At 66.1% G+C, this 20,435-nt stretch overlaps 2 protein-coding genes across 5 annotated transcripts; both read left to right on the top strand.

Annotated features, from left to right (window-relative positions):
• Positions 1-304: 304 nt before the first annotated feature.
• Positions 305-11,690, top strand: FXYD6 (FXYD domain containing ion transport regulator 6). 2 transcript variants are annotated; one of them, XM_062594473.1, is made up of 8 exons: positions 305-383; positions 8,895-8,954; positions 9,277-9,315; positions 9,414-9,488; positions 9,588-9,624; positions 9,852-9,901; positions 10,030-10,072; positions 10,320-11,690. In XM_062594473.1, exons 2-7 carry the CDS (start codon positions 8,897-8,899, stop codon positions 10,056-10,058), a joined length of 288 nt encoding a protein of 95 aa, XP_062450457.1. In that variant the 5' UTR covers positions 305-383; positions 8,895-8,896; the 3' UTR covers positions 10,059-10,072; positions 10,320-11,690. The 2 variants fall into 2 exon arrangements, with proteins under 2 accessions (XP_062450457.1, XP_062450456.1); XM_062594472.1 differs by having other exon boundaries at positions 311-383; positions 8,892-8,954.
• Positions 11,691-12,181: 491 nt separating this feature from the next.
• Positions 12,182-14,448, top strand: FXYD2 (FXYD domain containing ion transport regulator 2). 3 transcript variants are annotated; one of them, XM_062594469.1, is made up of 6 exons: positions 12,182-12,909; positions 13,000-13,038; positions 13,165-13,239; positions 13,848-13,884; positions 14,010-14,040; positions 14,165-14,448. In XM_062594469.1, the coding sequence occupies exons 1-5, from the start codon at positions 12,639-12,641 to the stop codon at positions 14,032-14,034; spliced, it is 447 nt and encodes a 148-aa protein (XP_062450453.1). In that variant the 5' UTR covers positions 12,182-12,638; the 3' UTR covers positions 14,035-14,040; positions 14,165-14,448. The 3 variants fall into 3 exon arrangements, with proteins under 3 accessions (XP_062450453.1, XP_062450452.1, XP_062450454.1); XM_062594468.1 differs by having other exon boundaries at positions 12,189-12,909; positions 14,247-14,448; XM_062594470.1 differs by having other exon boundaries at positions 12,221-12,439; positions 14,247-14,448.
• Positions 14,449-20,435: the final 5,987 nt, after the last annotated feature.

Raw genomic sequence — 20,435 nt, 5'->3', positions numbered from 1 at the left:
CAGCTCCTCTCCTCCGGAGCGACAGCGTGCCGCGCCGCCCGACCTGCCCGTTCACCCCGCCTCGCTCGGGCTACAGCGCCAAGCGGGAGGTTCTCTGCAGCGCGGGGGGGCCGGGGCGCGCCCAGCCCCGGCCCCGGCCCCGGCCCCGGTCCCCGCCCCGGCCCCGGCCCCGGCCCCGGCCCCGGTCCCCGCCCCGGTCCCGGCCCCGGCGCCGCTCCGCCCCGCCCCGCCCGCGCCGCGCCGCCTCCCGCCGCTCCCGCGCCCCTTTGTGCGGCAGCCCCGCTCCGCGCACGCCGCTCCCGCCGCCCGCCCGGCCCGGCTCGGCCCGGCCCGGCTCGGTCCGGCTCGGCTCGGCCCGGCCCGGCCCGGCCCCGCGAGCTCAGGTGGGTGCGGCGGCCGCGGCCGCTCCGGCGGGGAGGGCGCGGCACGGCGCGGCGCGGCGCGGCGGGGCGGCTCCGCGGGACGCGCCCGGCCCGGGACAGCCGGCGCCGGCGCGGGGGCGTCCGGCGGCTCCGCGGGGCCCGGCTCCAGCGTGCCCCGGCGCCTGGCTCCTGGGCGGCCGGCTCCAGGGTAGCCGGGGCGCCCGACAGCGGGGCGCCCGGCCCCTGGGTGCCTGGCCGCGGGATGCGCGGGGTGCCTGGCCCCGGGACGCCCGGCCCCAGCGGTCCGTCCCCGGGGCTGTGGTGGGGTCTGATGGTGCCGGAGCCCAGCTCTGCCAGGGGGGCGGCCCGGGCGCTGTTTGGCCTCCGGCCCTGCAGGCCAGTGCCCTGGGGCATCGCCCCACTCCCGGGGGGCCTGCATCCCTGACAGTGATGGCTGCCATGGCAACGCTGGGTACCATGGTTTCCCCTCTTCCTGCCGCTGCCTGGATACGAGCCCCCGTGCTGGGGGGAGAGGATGCTCCCACTGCCCAGCGGTTCCCCTCCGGCGACCACTGCGGCGGCCGCGGCCGGACCTGTGAGCTGCGGGCAGAGCCCGGCAGCGCAGCCCCCCAGGGCGTCCCCCGGCTGCGTCTTGTGTGGGTTTTGGAGGAAGGGGAGGTGATTGCCCTGGAAACGCTGGCAATACTGTAACTTCTGTTGGTAAATATTTGGGTAACACTGTAGCAGTGTACAAACGAGGAAGCACTTTCTCCTGGTAAGTGGAGGAAAGCGTGTCTCTCGGGGTGTATAATTAATGCTTCTGAAGAAATGGATCTCTGAATCCATGCGGAGGAACTCAAATCTTGCAGGAATTTTTCTGTGGGAGGGGAAGTGACAGGTGGTTTGTGTGGATATGAATAAGCTTTGCAGCCTGAAAGAGCCGCCTCTCAAGAAACGCTGCGTGTGGATTAAGACTTGTTGAGGTGCCCTGTGCCATTTCAGTAAGCCCATGCTGCTCCGAGGTGCTGTTGAGTCATGTCTCCATACAGGATTTGTAGCCCCACCGAGTGGTTTTGCTCCCAGGTTGCAGTGGGGATAACTCCAGAAAGCTCCTTCCCCTACACCAGCAGAAGCGCAGTGAGACCAGAGGCAGCTGGAAGTGGAGGGACAGGGAACGCGCAAGAGAAAGGTGCCGTTGTAAAGAGTAGTTAAGATGCTGCGGAGCCAGACCACCTGTTACAACTTTCACTTGGGCTTGCGGGAAAATACCTGCCAGGACCTGCGAGACGTGGGGCGGGCTGCATCTTCCTCCTGCAAAACTTGGGTTACACACTTGTGCTTTATCTTGGCTCATTCCTTCGTGCTTATATACTCGGGAAAAGCATCGCAGAGAGTCATGATTTTGCCAGGAGTTTCAGTGTGCAGGATAAGTCCCCGGTGAAACAAGCTGGAAGCCTCGGACTCCAGCAGCCGCCTGTGTTTGCCGCCGGGGCGGTGCTCCGTTTGCAGGCTGCCGAGGGGCGGCTGACTGCGGTGCCGGCCGCGCAGCCCCCGGCGGGGCGAGGACAAAGCCCTGCTCACGGCGGGCGCGCAGCCGTCCTGCGGGTGGGCGTGCGGGCTGCTCCGCGTGTGCGATCCCAGCCGCGCTGGCGGGAGGCACGGCCGCCGCGGGGGCGCCTCTGTTTGCGTTCGGGGGTGCTTGGAGCCGACGTTCAAAGCGAACCGGAGCGGATCACCCTGGAGAAAATGTCTGTTCTTTGATGCTCTGCTGATTGTGGAAGTGTAGTAGTAGCGCAGGAGATACGGAGGCTTGAAATAACGCTGTTATTTCAGGGTTTTCTACTGATTTGGACTTTTCTCACCGCCTGGACCTGCCAGGTAACATTTTCTCTGCTTTTGGCTTGTCTGTCTGGTTCTCGCTGTGTTGATGGCTGGGTGCTGCGCTGGCAGCCCCGGCCGTGCCCGCTCGGCGAGCGCGGTGGGCAGCGCGCAGCAGGAGAGCTGGGTGTGGCAGGAGGGTCCGGCAGGTCGGGCAGGTCCGTTTGCGGTGCTCTGCCTTTTGGGGCCTCACTGTCTGTTACCCAAATGAGGAGAGACCAGGAGCAGCAGTCGAGGCTTCCTGCAGGGTGGTTGTGCTGTTCCTTGCCTTGCCCGAGCCGAGACGGGGGTTGCTGCCTGCCCTCCCCGAGGGCAGCGCTGCCCTGTCCCCGCCTGGGCTGCCGCTGCCACAGGCTCAGCAGTTACGGTGCTGGGGATTTACCTTGAATAAAGGGCTAGCAGAGCTGGTTTGTGCCGGCCACTTCTTATTTGGGGAAACATGTACCATCATGGTGGACTGAGGACCGTGGGTGAGCCAGATACGACCGTGCCGATGTGGCTAACGCCCCTCGATGCGCTAGGGCACCTCGATGCCTGGGGCTGGGAGAAACCCCGCAGGGGACAAGCGTAGTGCTGTGCTGCAGGAAAGCATGGAGCTTGGGGTGCAGAGCCGTGTCGGGGCTGTGCTCAGTGAGCCGGCGCGATTGCGTGTTCCTGGGCACGACGACCTGTTCGGGGCTGGCCCGGGTGGTGTCTGGCTGCGAGTCTGGCTCAGCAGGAGCTGGGCTGGAGCCTGCGTCCCTGGGGCTCCTGCAAGCACTGCATTTCCTTTGCATATCCCCTCTCATTGGGGAAAACACCTCAAACCCACAAGGGACAATCTGATCTTAGTAAAATCTGTTTTGTGCCTTCTTTCTGGTCAGCCTTTGAATCAGCACCAGATTTGGGAAGTGCTGTGCATTTTAGAACGATGAGGGCTGGAAATCTCTCCTTCTCCCTCATTTAAGAACAAGAGGCACAACAACAGGCACGTTAATAGCCAGATTGATGCTGACGTGAAATGGCAGAAGAGCACGTCTATGCATAGCTGGAAATGTCCATTCACACATGCACACTCTTAAACGCTCCAGGCAACTGAGCAGTGCTGTCATGGTCTTGGGTGCTTTGCACAGAAACTGGAGATTTTAACTAGGTCTGATCTTCAGGAGATGCCCTGAGGATCCTGATGGAAGAGGAGGCTGCCCAGCGTTGCGCTGTGATGGCTGAGACTTGACAGGGCTGATCTATGCGGAACAACGGGAAGGAGAGGGGTGCCTCAAGATTCAAGACCATTACAAATTCACCTGCCTTGCTCTGGCATGATTTTCCGTGCCACGGAGAGCTAATCAGTGAGCAGCAGACACTGGGTCTGTCTGCCTGAACTGCCTACCCTCCCCCTCTATCACGTGCACACACGTGCACACACACTCACACTCGCCTAATGGCTTGAAGAACTGCAAGGTGGGACTGCCAAGAAAGGGGAGACGGGGGGAGCGCCGTGGCTGTGCCTGGCGTGGAGGCAGGCGCGCTGGCCGCAGGCGGGGGTGCAGCGGGGAGCAGCCGCCGGCCAGCCCCGGCGTGCCTGAGCTGTGCCCGCGTGGGTGCAGGGGGCTCCTGCCCCAGCCGCTCAGACCCCAAGCGAAGTTGGGAGGGTGGCCCCGAGCCCAGGGTGCGGGGTCCCCCCGGCAGGCACCGTTCCCGGCATTCCCGTGGCTCTGTTGCCACGGTGATGGTAGTGGGGATGATAATATTTTATTTTCCTTCTTAAAACTGATGAGTGGGTCAAGGCGAGCGGGAAGGAGAGCGCTGTTCGCTGCTGCCCCGCTTCCTGTGTGTCTCTGCCTCTCTCTGTACCACGGCCGATCTTGCTGTTTTAACAGGAAAAAAACATGTTTTGATTCGGGTCACATGCAGAGTACGTCGCGCTCCCCGTTCGGTGCAGTTCGTACGAGTGCGTTCCGGCTCGGCTGGCGATTGCAAACTCGGTGTCACTAGCGGGGAGAAAATGGAGAAGTTTTTCTTGGGCGTGCAGGGCCCGGGAGGAGGGCGCTGCGGGCACGCGGCTGGGGGCAGGGAGCTCGTCCCTCGCTGTGCAGCTGCTATTTTTCCGCCGTCTTTGTGCAAAGGCGCAGCTGGAAATGCTGCTGAATGGAGGGCAGTGAGCAACAGTTCTTGCCTGGAACAGTTCTGTCAGAAGGCGCAAACAGGGAAAATGGCAAAGCTTTTGCAATGTTTGCTCTTCTCACTTTATTTCAGCTTTACCAAAAAGTGGGTGGGCCAGCTTAACACAGCCCAGAAAACCTGTAACACTTTGCAAAGCATATGCTTCCTTGGAGGAGAACTGGGCTCGTTTGCACTCCAGCATGTTGCATTTGTTTTCCTAGCAGGGGCACTGCCAATCCTGATGGTTAACTTGTGCAGAGAGAAGTTTCAATGTGCAACAGTGTGCACATTTCAAGACTTGAGTCAGAAGAAACAAAGACCATATGTGTGGTGTGTGCTTGTCCCGAGGAAAAACTAAAGTCTGCTGGCACTAAACCTTAGAAACCAGCAGCCGAGCCGGCGCCGGCAGCTGCAGGGGGGCGAGCTGGTGATTCCCCCTGGGGGCTGCAAGAAGCTGCCGTGGCTGGAGGCTCTGCTGGCTCCCCCGTTGCCCCTGTCCCTGGGGTGCTGCGGAGAGGCTGGGCGGGAGCTTGCTGTGAGCCCAGGCCGCTTCACCGCCCTGCGCGCCCACCTCGGCGCCTTTGCTGTGACACTGCTCCGTCTGCGCCCCGTCTTCTGCCAAAGCTCGCGTGCTGGTGCGGAAGGCCTGTGCGTGCCTGGAAACGCAGCCGTGATCTGTAACGAGACCTGAGAGCAGGCCGGTGCTCCCCCGACCTCGGGCTTTGCCGTGGCAGGTTTGTGCAGCTTTGATGCTTCTGTCTCAGGGCAGCGAGTCGCCCAAATGGGCAATGACACCACCAGCAACGTATGTCTTGTTTCTGGCTGCGATTCGTCTAGCTCTCCGGCTCCCTGCCATGGCATCTTGTCATTTCTGTGTCAGCAGAGAGCCTCCTGGAGCACACAGGAGCACAGAGCCAGCTCGGAGGGCAGGTGGCACCAAGACGGCGAGCAGTGCAACCAGCAAGTGTGCAGAAAAGACATTTGGAGCCATTTGTTGCTTCCCAGGGAGCCTGGAGGGCTGGAAGGCTGCTGCCTGCCGTAGGGGCTGGAGATGCAGGCGCCAGCCTGCTCTCCCCTGCGGCATCTCTGAGCCGGCCCTGCGAGACGGCGAGCGGGAGCGCTCAGCCCTCCCTCGCCCTCCACCGCGCTGAGAAAGGTGAAGAGCAGGAGCTCAGGTGCGAATGAAAGCACCCCAAAACAGGAAACGCGTAGGCCGACCAGGTTCGGCCTGAGACGGGCGGCGCGGGGCGCCGGAGGAGAGACGCTCTCTCTGATCTGCCCATCGCGGTTCATCTGCGCGCCGTGCCGGCCGCCCGCTCGCTCGGCGAGTGCTGGCCTGCGCCGGGGGGCTCAGCGCGGGGCGCCGCTGAGTGACACCGAATTCCCCGACTTCGGGGGATGTTATTCAGCTGCCCGCTACAAAAGTAGTCAAACAATGAAGAAAACCCTGATGAATCATCTGTTCGACGAACAAAGGCGTCATTAATGGACGAACAAGATCCGACTGCCACCACTCGTGGAGCAGCGGCGTGTGCTGTGCTGTGCCTACGTGTGTGCACACAACGCTCGTTTCAGGTAACGGCACTGATTTTACCCTGGCGACGCAGGCAGTAAATAAAGGACGGAGGAAAATGTGCAACTAAAAGTTACTGTATCACCAGCTGTTGGGTTCTTTGTACGTGTTTCTAAAACCTGGTAATTAGGCGGCATTACGTGCCTTGCTGAACGAGGGGGCTGGTCTGGGCGCAGGGAGACGGCGGCACAGCCCCGCGCCGCACGGCAGCCTGGCAGCGCAGCCCCGCGCTCTGCAATGCCAGCGCCAGCTGCAGCGACGGGAAATTAAACCCTCCGGTGCTCAGATAACATGCATTCACTTCCAAATGACGAGACGTGGAAGGGGAGGGAAGGGCGTGCATTGCCATGAGATGCAACTTGTTCTGATGAATAAAGAGGGCGTTAGGAACGCGTTCCCTGTGCTCAGGGGCCAAGCGCGATGCTGGAGGCTGCTTCTTCCCCAAGCAGCGTTGGAGGCGGGTTCGTGCCCTGTGGGAACAGCAAGCAGCCCCGAGGCTGCAGGATGGGCTCCTCGGAGCAGCCTGTGTCCCCTGTCCTGCTTCTCCAAATACATTTGTACTGCCGAATGCACAGGTAGCAAAAGACGGTGGGACAGGGCTGGAGGGCACGTGCGCTTGGCAGCACCTTCCGCTCCCTTGGCATCGCCATGGTGCTCCAAGCAAGCCCAGCCTGAGCCCTGCTGCGTGGATGGGGTGGTGACTTCTGCCTTGCAGGAGAGCTTGTTGCGGGGAATAACTTGCTGCCTAGCAGCATCGTGTGGCCTCTGAACCAACAGCCACACTATCGGCAGCCTTGCCGCTGTGTGACCCGTACCTTCATCCCCTCTGTTTTTCTCGCGGCGGTTTCCTCTTTGCTCCGCTGCTCCCCGCGCTCGCGCGGAGCCCGCCGAGGGGGCAGCCTTTGCCTTCCGGAAAGCGGCGCCTGTGGACGCGATCCTGCGCGGCGTGCTCTGGGCGACCCTGCCGGAGCAGGGCGGCTGGACTGCGTGATCTCCGCAGGGCCCTGCCGGTCTCTGCCATGCTGCGGTTCTGCCTGACTCTGACTTCCTGGCCCTCTTCTTATCTGCGCTAACCCTGCGTGGCGGCGGCAGCTCGGTGTCGCTCGGGGCTGGCGATCAGGGCTGCGCAGAGCCGCCGATAACCCCCCTCGCCTGCTTCCCGCGGGGCTGCGCTCCGCACCGTGTATGGCCACGGCGCCGCCGGGCCCCGGGGGCGGTGCTGGCCGGGCGCCCGCAGCCGGGACGGACCCTGCCGCGGGGCCCGGCGCTGGTGCGGTGGAGCAGGGTGCTGCGCTGCGGCGAGCTCTGCGCCGGCGGCCGCAGCGCTGTGCAGGGCTGCACCCGCCGGGCTCGGGGAGCCCCGTGCCAGCTGAACCGGGCCGCAGCACCTGGGGGTGCGGGGGGAAGCTGGGGTCCCCATGGGGACCTTCCCCCAGGCCCAGCGCCCCACCTGGGCCAGCGCTGCCTGGGGCACTTCTCCTCCTGCTTTGCACCGGTAACCAGGCACGGGTGCCCCTGCTCCCAGGTTTGTCTCTGAGAAACCAAAGAGCAGTAAATCCGGGCAGCTGGTCGGCGCACTTAGCAACTGCCTGCCTGGCAGCAGCAAAACAGATAAACAAGCGGAGCCCTCCCTGTGCACGGGCGAGTGAGCTGCAGGCGGCCAGACGGGCGGCACGAAGCTTCCTCTGCCCTCCCGAGCCGGCGGCTCGCTCCCTGGCAGCAGGCGCCGGCGGCACCGCTACGAAGCCCTCTCCAGCCGCGGAGAGGGGTCTATCCGCAGGCGCCTGTCGGCCGGCCACCACGACGGGGCACCAAAGTGTGTCCATGCCCAACAGCAGGGGAGGAGAGCTGCCGCTGCCAGCCTGCACGCATGTCCACTGCAGGAGATGAGAGGACGCTCGTGCCGGCCTTGCAGGGCGCGGGGCGAGTTAATGGGTAACGCGCACGCTGCCAGGGCCCTCCCTGTGCAGGGCAGTGGTGGCCGGTGCCAGCTGGCCCCGCAGCATGGCAGCACAGTCGTCATCCCGACAGGGGCCTCTGCGGGGTCGCCCCAATGGGCACATCCCCATAGGTACATCCCGACGGGTGCTTCCATGGGTGCATCCCCATAGGTACATCCTGACGGGTGCTTCCGTGGGTGCATCTCAATAGGGTCATCCCGATGGGTGCCTCCATGGGGTTGTCCCGATGGGTGCATCCCAGTGGGTCGGCAGGGCACGTGTTGCCCACAGAGCTGGTGTGCGGTGGTCGTCACCCGGCCATGCTGCTGCGAGCGGGTCCCTGCGCCTGGTGTGCAAGCGACAGTGGACCCTTGGCACAGCACATCAGTGCTCGGGACTCAGCTGAGCACAGGGCTCAGCTGTGGCACGGGGCTGAGCACTGCTAACGGTCTCTGCTTGCTGCTGCAGGTGAGAGCGGTGAGCCCGGGGGAGCTGCGTGGCCGTGGCCTCGCTGCCCGTGCGCCAGCGGGGCTGGAGGCACCGCTGCAGCCCCGTGAGACAGAGCAGGGCTTGTGCCACCATCTGGCCGGGGCCAGGGCTGGGGCCAGAGGCGCTTGGTACAGGAATGTAATTGCTATGCTAATTGGGATGAATTAAAGCATGCTGTGGGTGAAGGGCACAGTACTGACCTTCACGGCGAGATCACGGCCCTTGTGCAGGCCCCACAGCGCGTGCTGCAACCGCGGGGCCAGCCCGAAGCCTCGCACCGGTGTGCTCAGGCCCCTCCTGGCACCACCTCTGCCCCCACGGAGCCGCCGCGTGGCAGACCTGCCGGGCCCCGCTGCGGCCCCAGGTCTCACCGCCGCAGCCCCGGTGCCCAGGGCCCGGCATGGCTCGGTCAGCCCTGGCCGGGCTCCTTCTCCCGCCCCGGGGTGCCCGTGTCCTCGTCCAGCAGCCCTTGCCGGGCACTGAACCCCGCTTCTCCCCTCTCCGCAGCAGCCATGGAAGCGGCGCTGATCTTCCTGTGCTCCCTGCTGGTGCCGGCGGCTCTGGCGGACGGTACGTGCCGACGCTTCCCGCGCCGAGGAGGAGGAAGGGGCACGGTGAAAGCTCCTGGGGCTGCCAAGGCCGGTGCCCTGCGTGGCCAGAGGGAGCTGGAGCAGGGTGCGGGGCGAGGGCTCGCCGCGTGCGGTGCCGGCACCCGCAGCCCGGTGGGGAGCGGGACCCCCGGGGCGACAGCGGGCAGCGGGCGGCAGGGAGAGCCGGGCGCCGGCGGCGGCAGGGAGCTGCTGGCTGCGGGGCTCTCCCGGGAGAGCCGGGGCACCTGCCCCCGCACGGTGCCGCCGGCTCCGCTCATGCCTGCTTGTCTCTTCATTTCCAGCGGCCACCGAGGAGAAGGAGAACGATCCCTTCAACTACGGTGAGCATTGCCGTGCGCGCGCGTGCGGCAGCGAGCGAAAGACGCTCCCCGCTTCCCCGCGGCTGTCAGAAACGAGCCGTCGTGTCTTCTGCCCCCAGACTACCAGAGCCTGCGGATCGGCGGGCTGGTGTTCGCCGTGGTCCTGTTCACCGTCGGCATCCTCCTGATACTCAGTGAGTTGGGTGCTGCGCTCCCGCGGGTGGCCGAGGGCGGGCAGGGCCCCGGCTCGCCCCCGCTTTGGCCACGCTCACGCTTCCTCCCTCCCCTTGCAGGCCGGAGGTGCAGGTGCAGTTTCAACCAGAAGCCCAGGTGAGTGTGGGGCACATCTGCCCCGGGGGGTCCCTGCCCCACGGCCGGCTCCCCGCGGGGTCCCTCCTGCGGATGACGCCCTCGGGGGCGCGCGGCAGTGCAGCCGCGGGCGCTGCGGAGCTCGCGGGCGAGGAGGGGGCAGTGCTCCCGCCCGGGGGGCCGCGGCGGGGCCGGGCCGGGCCGGGCCGCGCGTCCCAGCTGCTCTCGCCGGCCGCCTCCTCTCGCAGGGCTCCGGGGGACGAAGAGGCTCAGCCCGAGAACTTGGTTGCCTCCAACGGTAAGGTGTGCCCGCCCGCGGTGCGCGGGGCTGCGCCCGCCCTCGGGGCGCCCCGGCTGCCGGCGCGCGCGAGCCCGGGGCCGGCAGCCGGGCGAGCCCTGCGAACCGCTCTGCCTTTGCCCTTGCAGCGACGGGAGCTCAGAAAGCGGAGAACTGAGCGCCAGGCAGGCGGTGAGTGCCGGGGCCGCCGCAGACCGGCGCGGGCCAGCGCCGGCACGGCCGCCGGAGCGCGGGCAGGGCGGGCGGCGGGGGCCGGGGCTCCCCGGGGCTCTCAAAGCCGGGCAGCGCCGCCGGCCGAAGGCAGCGGCCGCCCGCGTTTGGCCTCGCTTTGCGTTGCCTTTCCTCCCGCGGTGACCGGCCCGGCTGCCCCGGGCGCTGCTCCGCACCCCGCCTGACTCGCTGCCCTCCTGCCCCGCAGCCCCGGAGACCCGAGCGTGGACGCCCGGGCTGCCGATGCCGGCAAGCTCCCGCCGGCAGACCGAAGCCGCAGCAGCAGGCCCTTCCGGGGAGATGCAAAGATGCCGTGTCCGTGTTCCCCTCCGCACCTCAGCACCGCCTCTGCGTTTACCGACCCGACTAAGCGCCGCGCACCGTCCTCTCTGCCTCCACTGCCGTGTAACACTAATGGAAGACGACCCTGACCTCCAGGGCTAGCTGCTGCCGCTGATGTGCTCGTGACTGTCTCGCCCCCTTGTCGCGCTGCGTGTGACGGGCCGGCGTGGTGCCCTCGGGCTCCCCGCGGCCGCGGCCCCGGGGCGTGGGCGCCGCCGCGCAGCCGTTCCCCTTCGGTCCCCTCTCCCCTCTGGGGTGGCCGCGTCCTCTTTACAGGCGCCGGCCGAGGCGCTGCTAAGGGGCCGAGCTGCCGCGCAGCCCTCGGGGCGGCAGCAGCCTGCATGCCAAGTGCCGTGAGCGTGCACGGCGCTGCACGAATTGCACGTGCCCATGGCTCGGCGCGGGCTGACCTGGGGGCCGTGCCAGCCGTGCCTGCTGCAGCCGTGCTTCGGGCACCGCTCCAGGCACCCGCGGGCTGCGCGCTGTGGCCGTGACACGGTGCGCAAGGACGGGAAGGGGGCCGGTGCGAGGCCCAGCTCCGAGCCCCGCCGCCGGGCACGGTTTCAGCAATAATCCTCCTGCAGCCACCCAGTGCCAGCCCAGCCGGGAAGCCCCGTGGCTCGTGTTTGCTCGCCGCAGGACTCAGACCTCCACGCGCAGCCCCTTCCTCACGCTCTGAGCCCACCCCACTTGCGTCCCTGGCCGACACTGAGCTGTCGGCGCAGCGCGCTCTTTGCAACGTGCAAAAACGCTGGTGGCAGAGAAGCCTGCGGGAGCCCCGACACGGCGACGCTGTGAAAGTGGGTGGTGCAGCAGCAACCCCGCTCACCGGCACGGGCCCTCCGCGCCGGTGCCACATGCTGCCCTGTGGCACCGGCCTGCTGCCCGCCCTGCGCGGGGACGAGCGATGCAGCCCACGGCCCGCAAAGCTGCGCAGCGCCTCCGGGGTGGTTTCGAGAGGGGGTTCGGCTCTACCACGCGGCGCCGAGCCCGCTCGGTCCCGCGTGCGGCGGGCGCAGCCGGTCCCTCCTTGCCCCAGCCGTAGCAGAGTGCCCGTCGCCTCCTTCCCCGGTGCCGGTGCCCGTGCCCCCGCCCGTTAGCTGTGTGCCCGTCCCGCCGTCGGTGTTGCAGTGACCGTGGTGTCCATAGTGTGCCGTCCGTGTTAGCGCGAAGCCTGTGGTGTCCAGACATGGCCAAATCTTGACTGCTGTTAAATAAACCCGAGCTGTTGTCTTTCCTTTTCGGTAGGCGGGTGTGGTGCTGCGCTGCGGCACCGGTGGGCTCTGGGGCACAGTCTGTGGGGGGGACCAGCAGCCAACAGCGCTTTCTACAGCGCCTGGCTGCGCGGTTCGCGGGGGGCCGTGGGTTCCTGTGGGGCCGGGGATCCCGGGAGGAGGCGGCCGGGGCAGCTGGCCCTGCAGAGGCCGGCGGGCGTCTCTCTGGCCAGCTCGCTCCGGGAGCGGGCGCGGGCATCCCTTGCTCCTGGGCCGGCTCAGCGCCGGGGCCGCCTTCGGCGCAGGCTGCGGCAGCCCCGCGAGCGGCGCGGCAGGGCCGCGGGCGCAGCCCCGGCGGCGAGGCCGCTCTGCAAGCCTCCCTGCGCAGCGCGCTTTCCCGCAGCGGCCTTGACGACAGCCCGGCACCGCGTGCACGGCGCGCGCGGGCAGCGGGTCCGTCCCGCGCCGTCCCCGAGGGACGCGGGCACAGAGCGCCCTTGTTCCTCCGCCTTGCCGCGGGCACCAGCGCGGCGCTGGAGGAGGTGCTGGTCGCCACCACGCCTTTGCGGCCCCCGGGACAGCGCTGCGCCGCCTGCCGAGCTGCCCCCTCCCGCGCCAAGGCAGGCGGCGGCCCCGCGCCTCCCCGCGTGACCGCGATAAACATTACACCGCAGCCGTTAATGTTTAATGAGGTTTGCCTCCCAATTAATGCGCTCTCCCGGGGGCGCCTGCTCGCAGAGCGACGGACGGCGTGCCGGCACGATGGGCGACGGTAAAGACGCCGCGGGAACGGGGCGGCTGGTCCCACATCGCGGCCCCGGCCGGGGCGAGATCGCCGGTGGGCCGGGAGGCTGCTGGGACGCACCGCGGCGAGAGGCACCAGCCGCCGGTGCTGCTCTGCACGCCTGCGATGCCCGAGAGCAGCCTCTGCCCCTGCCTGCACGCCGTGCCGCACCGCGCCGTGCCGTGCCATGCCGTGCGAGCGGTGCCCTTCCCAGGGCATCCGTGAAGGCTGCGCTGCGAGCACGCAGCCGGGGCACATCGCACCCGACTCCTGCAAGCGACGGAGGCGGGTCGCCACGTGCACCTCCGTCCAGAGACGGAGGGACTCCTCTGCATGCTGGAACTGCAGGGGGAACTTTAACTTGCTGGGGCAAAAAAAGCAGGAATTTGGGAATCCTTTACTCGCCCGGCTAGATCTTAGAGAGATCCGAGCGTGCTTCCTTGCGGTCCTCTTTCCTGGTCTCTCCCGCCTCGTCCCCCTGTGCTGGTGCCCACCATGAGCCCAGCACCCAGGCCCCAGCTCTCACTGGGTTTTCTCCTCTTTTGCAGAGCAAGCGCTCGAGCAGGACCTGGACAGGTTCACCTACGGTAAGTGCACGTGTTGCACAGCCCCGAGGCCCGGCGGGCCTCGTGCCACGGCTCCTGCGGGCTCGGCTGTCCCGGCTCAGCCCCGCTTGCCCTGCCGAAACCCGCTCGGGTCTCCCTCCCCTGCAGACTATGACACCGTCCGCAACGGGGGACTGATCTTCGCTGTGGTGGCTTTCGTCATCGGGCTCCTCATCATCCTCAGTAAGTGGCCCGGGCGCTCTCCGCAGCTCGCCGCTTCCCTGCTCGCGGCCCCTTCTCCCGGCCGCCCGCCGCGGGCCAGGCACAGCCTGGCCCCGTGGTGCCGGCGTGGCCGCCTGGGAAGCTCCCAGTGCAGCGCGGGTTGGGAAGGAGACCATGTAAATATTTAGCGCTTCCCTGCCAGCGCCAAGGCCTCCGAGGGAAGGTCACCAATTAAAAATAGCAGAGAAAGCTGTGGCATTTCCAGCGCGAGAAAGCAGCTTCCCCGAGCCCGCGGAGCGCCGCCGCTCCCGGGACGGCCGGCGCAGGGCGCGCGGAGCCCCGCGAAGCGCAGCTCGCTCGCAGCACCTCCTCCGCAGGGCACGGGCAAGCGGCCAGCAGCCCGGGGCAGAGAGCCGCGGGAGCCGCCGCAGCGGCGGGGGCAGCTCCGGGCGCAGGGCAGCAAGGGGAGGGCAACGCGGGGCTGCGGCCCCCGCCTCCAGGGGAGGGTCTGCGCCGCTTCGGAGAGCGGCTGCGGTGCAGGGCTCAGCCCCGCGGGCTCCGGCGCGGGTGCTTCGCCGCGGGGGAGGCTGCGGGGGGCAGGCGGCCTCAGGTGCTCCTCTTGTCCCCAGGCCAGCGGTTCCACTGCGGAGGCAAGAGGAAGAGGAGGTGGGTGTCGCGCGGCCCGACAGCAGCCCCTGCTCCTGCCCACGGAAGGGGCCGCGGAGCCGGAGCCCTCTCGCTCGGCCGCGTTGCCTGGCGTAACGCGGCTCTCCTTGTCTTTCGGTCTGCAGGCAAGGGGACGAGGAAGACCTGTAGCTGCAGGTGGGTTGAGGAGGGAGCGCCGGGCTGGCGGCCGCGCTCCTCCGGGTGCGCCCACGCCGGCAGCGCTGCTCGGAGCCCAGGCAGGTCTCCGTGCTCCGAGGACGGGGCTGCGTGTCTCGGGCAGGCAGGGCGCTGAGAGCCGGGCCGGGCGCCGTGGGACGCACCGGCCCCTCCGCTGCGTAACCCTGGCGTCCGTGCGGTTTCAGAGCTCCTGCGGCAGCGCAGAGGCCAAGCTTCAGCCAAAGCAGCAAAGTCCTTGCCGAGAGCCGCCCCCCGCCCCGCTCCAGTGGATCCATTACCCTGCTCGCCCCGGGCAAGGCCAGCGTGCAGATCGCCCACGTGCTTTCCCCGCTGTTTGATCCAGCGTGCGTTTCTGCGCTAATAAAGTTCCAGCCGAGAGAGGTTAAACTTTGTGCCCGAGGCGCTCGAGTCACCCACTCTCCTGGCGCAGCTCCAGCAACTCCCCTGCCCTACGAACGTCTTCAAACCGAGGCCCGGGAAAGGTTCCCGCCGGCCCCTCTGCAGGTGCCGGCGCGCGGGGCTCCGGCCATGCCGGCTGGCGGAGGCCCCCCAGGCACCGGCGGTGAAGTGTCCCCACCGGCGGGCAGGTGGGCTGCGGGCGCAGCGAGCCGGGAGCCCGGCGGGAGCTGTGCAGCGCTGCCCTCTCGCCAGCGCCTGCCCTGCAAGGCACCGCGAGCCGCGACGGGCTTGGATCGCTGCCCCGGCCGCCGTGCGGCTGAGAGCGTGCCCGCGCGGGCCTCACCGGCCTTGAGCGGAGCCGAGAAGCCCCGCGAGCGGCAGAAGCAGCGCGCTCGACGCTCGCTGGAGCTGCCCGCGCGTGGCAGGGACCCGCACGCTGCCCGGGGCCCGGCCCGGCGCGGGCCGCTTGCCGGGGAGCGCCGTGGGCCGCGGACGCCAGGGCTGCCAGCTGCGGGCTGAGCGGGCGCCGCCGCTTTTCAGTGCTCTGGAAGGTCCTGCCGGCTGCTGGCTCCCGGGGGCCAAGCCGAAACGCGGTTTTTCCGAGCGAAGGGGGCTGGCTGCGCCAAGGACAGGCTCTTACTGCCATCTTGCGCTCGGAGAGCCCTGGCGCGCGGCGCCTCCGCCCCGGCCCCGCCGCCCTCCCCGGGGGCCTCCGAGGGGAAGCGCTTCGCCCTGCAGCAGAAGCAGCACGGAGACTTGCTCCCGACTCGACGCCCGCCTCAGCCTCCCGAGCCCCCGGCGGGTGCGGAGCGCTGCGCGGGCTGCGGCGTGCGTGTGCCGGCTGCGCCCGCGGCTGGCGCCGGGCACGGGCTCGCCCGGAGCGCTGCGCCTGGACGGGCGCTCGGGCGCGGGCAGCGAAATGGGATTAGCTGCGGGAAGGTCGTTAGGCAAAATCCGCGCAATTTGTCTGAGCGGAGGTGCTTATTTAACACAGTAAGGAGATTAGTTTGAAATATAATTTCGAACTGACACTGACCCATTAATAAAGACTCATTACCGCTTCGGTCGGGAAGCTCCCATCCGACGGCGCAGCAGAGCCGAGGGGCCGGCCCGGGGCCCGCCGCGGCTCGCGGCCCCGCTGCGCTCGCCGTCGCCGTCACCCGCGCAGGGGGACCTCTGCCTGGGCAGCGGAGGGGTTGACAGCGTTACTCCCCGCGGCAGAGCCGGCAGCCGCGGCGGGCCCGGCCGCCCCCGCGCAGCGAGGGGGCCCGCTGGCGGGGCCGCAGCCCCCAGCGCTCGCCGGGGCCGCGGGCACGCGCGCCCGGCCAGCCGGCGCCCTGAACCAGGCAATCTCAGGGGATTTCTCTCACGCTCCCTTGAGCCGTTAATCTGCTCAAAGTGGATCTTTTCTGTGACAAAAAGGGGATTGGGTAAATAATACAGCGGGCGACCGGAGCGTCCTTTTGCTCTGGGAAGACATCCAGCTTGGAACGGCTTCCCCTTGGTGCTGGCTGTTCCTGCTTCCGCAGCCTCCGAGCAGACACGGACAGGGCAGCGGGGCTCCGGCTGCACGGGGCTTAGCCAGCTTTTGTGCTTAAGGCATGCCCAGATGTGCCGGGGGCCCGGCAGCTCCTCGCACGCAGCCCGGAGCGCGCCGCGCCAGCCAGCGCTGCTGCGCTGTCTCTGCAAGGGCCACGGCCACGCTTGGCCCCCGAGGAAGCGCGAATGCAAAATGTCTCCTGGCTAGCAAAAATGAGAGCGGCAAATGGTGATTAACGGAGCCAAAGAGGAACTCTCGGCGAGGGGGGGGAGACGGGGCCGGGCTGGCGGGGAGCCAGGCGTTCGCCTCCGTCTCCCTTTTTTCTGCCCCCGAAAAGGCAGTGCATCCGCCAGCAGCGCTGCACCGCCTGCCGCTACTCCCCTGACCGGAGTAAATAATATTCCGGCCCTCCGTTCCGTGTCAGACATGCCCCAAGGCAGCAGTTCCTGCAAAATAGCTGCTCACACGTGTGAGGGGCGCAGCGGGGCCGGCAGAAGAGCCGTGCGTGGGCTCGCTCCTCAGGCTGCCTCTCTTGGAGGGTGGAAGCTGGGACGCCCAGAAGGGTCCTCACGGACCCAGTCTGCGGCTTTTGGGCTCAGAGCCCTGCCTTGTCCCTGCCAAAACTTTGCTGGTGACTCCAGGCTTGTGCCGGAGGCAGCCAGGGCAGTGACTGCCGCTTGCCTCCCGCAGATGGGACCTCTGGGCTCCGGGCAAAGGCCAGGGGAAGGGGCTCGGGGGGCCTCAGGGCTGCCGGCAGCAGCGCCGGACATGATCCAGTCCACGCTTATCAGCGCTGTGCTTTAACGCTGCAACACTAGGGGGAAGCAAAAAACCAGCTTCTCTCCCGGAAAGAGTCTGCGGCGGGCCAGGAGCGCAGAGCTGGCAGAGCCGCTGCGGGACCTTGGAGCGCCCGCCCTGGTCCAGCGGGGCTGCTCCCGACCCTCGGGGTGCAAACACAGCGTCGCCCCGGGCGCGGGGACACGTCCTTGCCCCGCACAAGGATATGGATATGTCTGCCCGGCCAAGGGCTCTGCCCCCACATGAGCCCCTGCGCTGGGTGCCTCCCACCCCGTGCACCAGGCTGAGGAAACTGAGGCACAGAGCAGGCTGTGAGGTGCCTGGGGCAATGCATTGCTTTGGGGATGTGCTCAGCCTGGAGACCCCAGCCCCACTCCTGGGATGGAGAGGGAGCAGGGGGACAGGGACGTGCAGGGCTGCAGGGGGCCAAGCCCTTTAACGCAGGTGCAGCTCGGCAGTTAGCCCAGGTGAAAGACATAAGGCAATTAGCCCAAGTGATTGCCAGAGAGCAATCAGCCCCGAAGGGTCTTTAGTCCTCTGTCTAGGAGGGACTGGTTTCTTGCCAGGGGTTTCTGGTAGGTGTGGGCTGTGGAGTTCTGTGTAGGGCAGGGGCTGTGGGGCAAAGACATGCTGGTGGCAGCAGCAAGGGCTCGCAGCAGGCATCCGGCTGCTGAGAGGTGCTGCGAGGCTGACCTCGGTGGCAGCTGGTGAGTAGCTGTGTTGCTTAATGCCTGCATCCTGGGGGATCTGCCTGGGGGGGGGGGAGCAGGCAAGGGTGCAGGGTGGGGTGCCTGGATGGGGGGTGGTGGGCTGCTCCCCACGGTGCCCTGTGCCCATCTGCAGCACCCCTCCCCGGGGAGCAGCCCCTGAGCAGGGTGAAAGCCTCCAGCTGTTTGCTCACAGCAGGGTGAGTTTGTTCATGTATTAGTGGAAGCAGCCCCTTGGATGGGGAAGTACCTGGCAGGTGAGCTCTGGACCTCTGTAATCCCCGGCACTCTGGGGCACAGGGGCTGAGGCACTAGGTGTGAGTGCTGTCTGGGGCTGGGACAGGGGTAGCTTGCTGGGAAGGAGCGAGGAGGCTGTTTGGGTGGGAGCTGCTGGGTGCCGCTTACATTAGGAGCGAGAAGGGAACGTCTTTCCTGGATCAGAATGGGGGCTTGGGGTGTGCTGTTATCATTGCTTGTGACTTGTGCGGTGCTTGGACCAGGGAGGGAAGCTCGTAGCACGAGCAGAGCCTTTTTGCAGTGCTGCTCATTGCTGGCTGTAGCAGGTCACTTGGGGGCTGTTCATGGGCTGGTTGCTACCAGGGAGTGTGATGTGCATTTCTCCTGGTGGGTGACTTCTGGCCTCCCTTCCTTGGAGCCTCACGCATGCTGCTAGAGCTGCCTGATGAATTAATTTGATGAATTTGCTTCTTCCTCATCACAGCTGTATAAAGCACATGATACTGTTCCAGCCTCTGGATTGGGTTGCTGGTCGCAGTTTACCAGCTTCACAGTTTGGGTGCTCATGCAAAGGAGATGTGCAAATGCTTTCTGTGAGTGCCCAAAGACACAGGCTGCAGGAATGCTAATGCAACTACGTGGCGGCTGCCCTGTGGGAGCTAGAGTCCCAGGCGCAGGCTGGCGTGAGCTGGCTCTGGGGCCATGCAGGCTGCTGGCCCTCCGCTCCTTGCGCCTGCAGGGCTGGGGTGGGGTGGCGTGTGTGTCTCGGGGCAGGCTGACAAACGGTCTTGGCCAAACAGCAGAGGAGTGAAAGGGGCAGCGATGAATGGGGTGGGCAGCTCAAGGGCTGACCGAGGCGCTCTGAGCATGAGCCAGGGCTGGTCATCCGCCCTGCTGGCCTTCAGTTGTTGCCTCCAGCTACTTGCAAATGTGCTAACAGAAGCTGTTTCCTCCTGGAGAAGAAGCTCTGTGTAGTGTGATATAGCTCTGCTGTTGCTGCAGAGTCTGTTTCTCTGGGCTAAAATGAGGAAACTCACTGGAGATGCTGTGCAGCCAAGGGAGCTAAAAATGAACCACTGAGTAGCGCTTACTCCCCCTGCACATGTGCCTCAAACGGAGATTCGCGAGGCCCTGCTGGTGCGGTGCCAGCGAGTGTCCCGCCAGCCTTCCCTCTCGCTCCTGCCAGCCCACGTACCCTTGGTTCATTCAGTGCTGTGTGGAGGAGTGCAGAAGACCGCACCTGAGTCCAACACGCCATATACTGGGTAGCAAAATGCTGTTGCAGTTCCTGTGGCTGGAAAATTGCTGTCAGCAGGCTTGCCTGTGCTGCCATCCTGCAGCAGCTGCTGAGGAGGGAGTGGGGGCAGATGCCTAGCATGTGTCGGGGCTCCCCAGAGCCTGGGATACGCTCGTTGCCTTGGGTAAGGCTCTGCATAGCAATTTCCTTGCTAGGTATCAGCCAGCATCTGTGTGTGGATGTCGCTGGCGATAGGAATGCACCTCGGTTCCCAAAGGGATGTGTGGGTGCAGGGGGTGTACCAGCTTCTCCCTCGTGGCATCTCGGGACACTGCTGCTGCTGAAGCCTCCTGCAGCCCTGGGAGCCTGGTGGGTAGCGAGCAAGTCAGCAGTGAGCCACTTTGGGCTCGGGAACACACGTGCGTGTGTGGGTGTTGTGTGCGGGAGAGACACCCACGCACCATGACGGAGCTGCTGAGGCTGGCCGGGAACGTGCTTTGCAGGGGGAGGTGACAGATCTCAGCGGCACGGGGAAGGTGGAACGCAGCCTTGGGGAGGAGGAGAAGGAAAGGCTGTGTTTCCGTCAAGCAGACCTGCACAAGGCAGGCACCAGCCTCTGCTCTGGGCTTTGCTCTTGACCTGTCAGCACTGAGGTCTGGGGGGGTCTCATGTGGCTCATGAGTAAACTGTGGGGTGTCCCTGCTGTGCTTGGGGGCTCCTTGCCCCCCAGTGAGGGGGAGGGTTTGGGAGCACATGTCCTGGCTTCCCTAGCACGTGTGGGAGCTTGAGCCTGGCCCTGGGGACAAGAGCAGCCTGATACTGCTCCTGTATGAAGATGTCTGTGGCCGTTTTCTGTCTTGCCAAGAGTGAGTGGGCCGTTCGCTAGGCTGAAATATGCTGTCATGGGTAGAGAGGGGCAGGGGAGTGTGAGCTCTTGGGCCAGGCCAGCGAGGTGGGTGTGCTGAAGCCTCTGTGTTGCCAGCTTCTGTCCCCAAACTGCATATCCCTCCCTTGTGAAATGAGGGTTCCCTACCCATGTGGTGTGGGTCAAGTCTCGCTGGCACTTTCCAAAACCTCCTGTAAACTGGCGCAGGTGGGAAATGGTGAAGAAGCTGGGTTTTTTGTTTTTGTTTTCTTTAACTGGAGGATATTCAACTAAATATAGTGTTTTCTGAAAAACAAAGCACGACATTTTCCTATTTGTTTTGCTTAGAATCTGAATGCCTCAATCTCTGCTAATTTCAGCAAACTGGGATTGAAAAGGTAGTTCTGGAGAGCAAAGAAAATCCCCCATAAACACTCCAGCAGAGGAGATTCTGGGCCGCTCTAGCGGCCTGGACGAATGCGCTTTGGTGGGAGTGAGAACCTAGGCTTGAGCTAAGCTTTGGATAAGTACACCCCGGAGTAAAGCATTAGTTAGCAGTTACTTGCTGTCTGTTGGCCAGAATGATGCTTG

Source organism: Rhea pennata, chromosome 24 (genome assembly GCF_028389875.1).
Source record: "Rhea pennata isolate bPtePen1 chromosome 24, bPtePen1.pri, whole genome shotgun sequence".
Taxonomy (NCBI): domain Eukaryota; kingdom Metazoa; phylum Chordata; class Aves; order Rheiformes; family Rheidae; genus Rhea; species Rhea pennata.
This window is presented reverse-complemented; position numbering and strand designations above follow the sequence as displayed.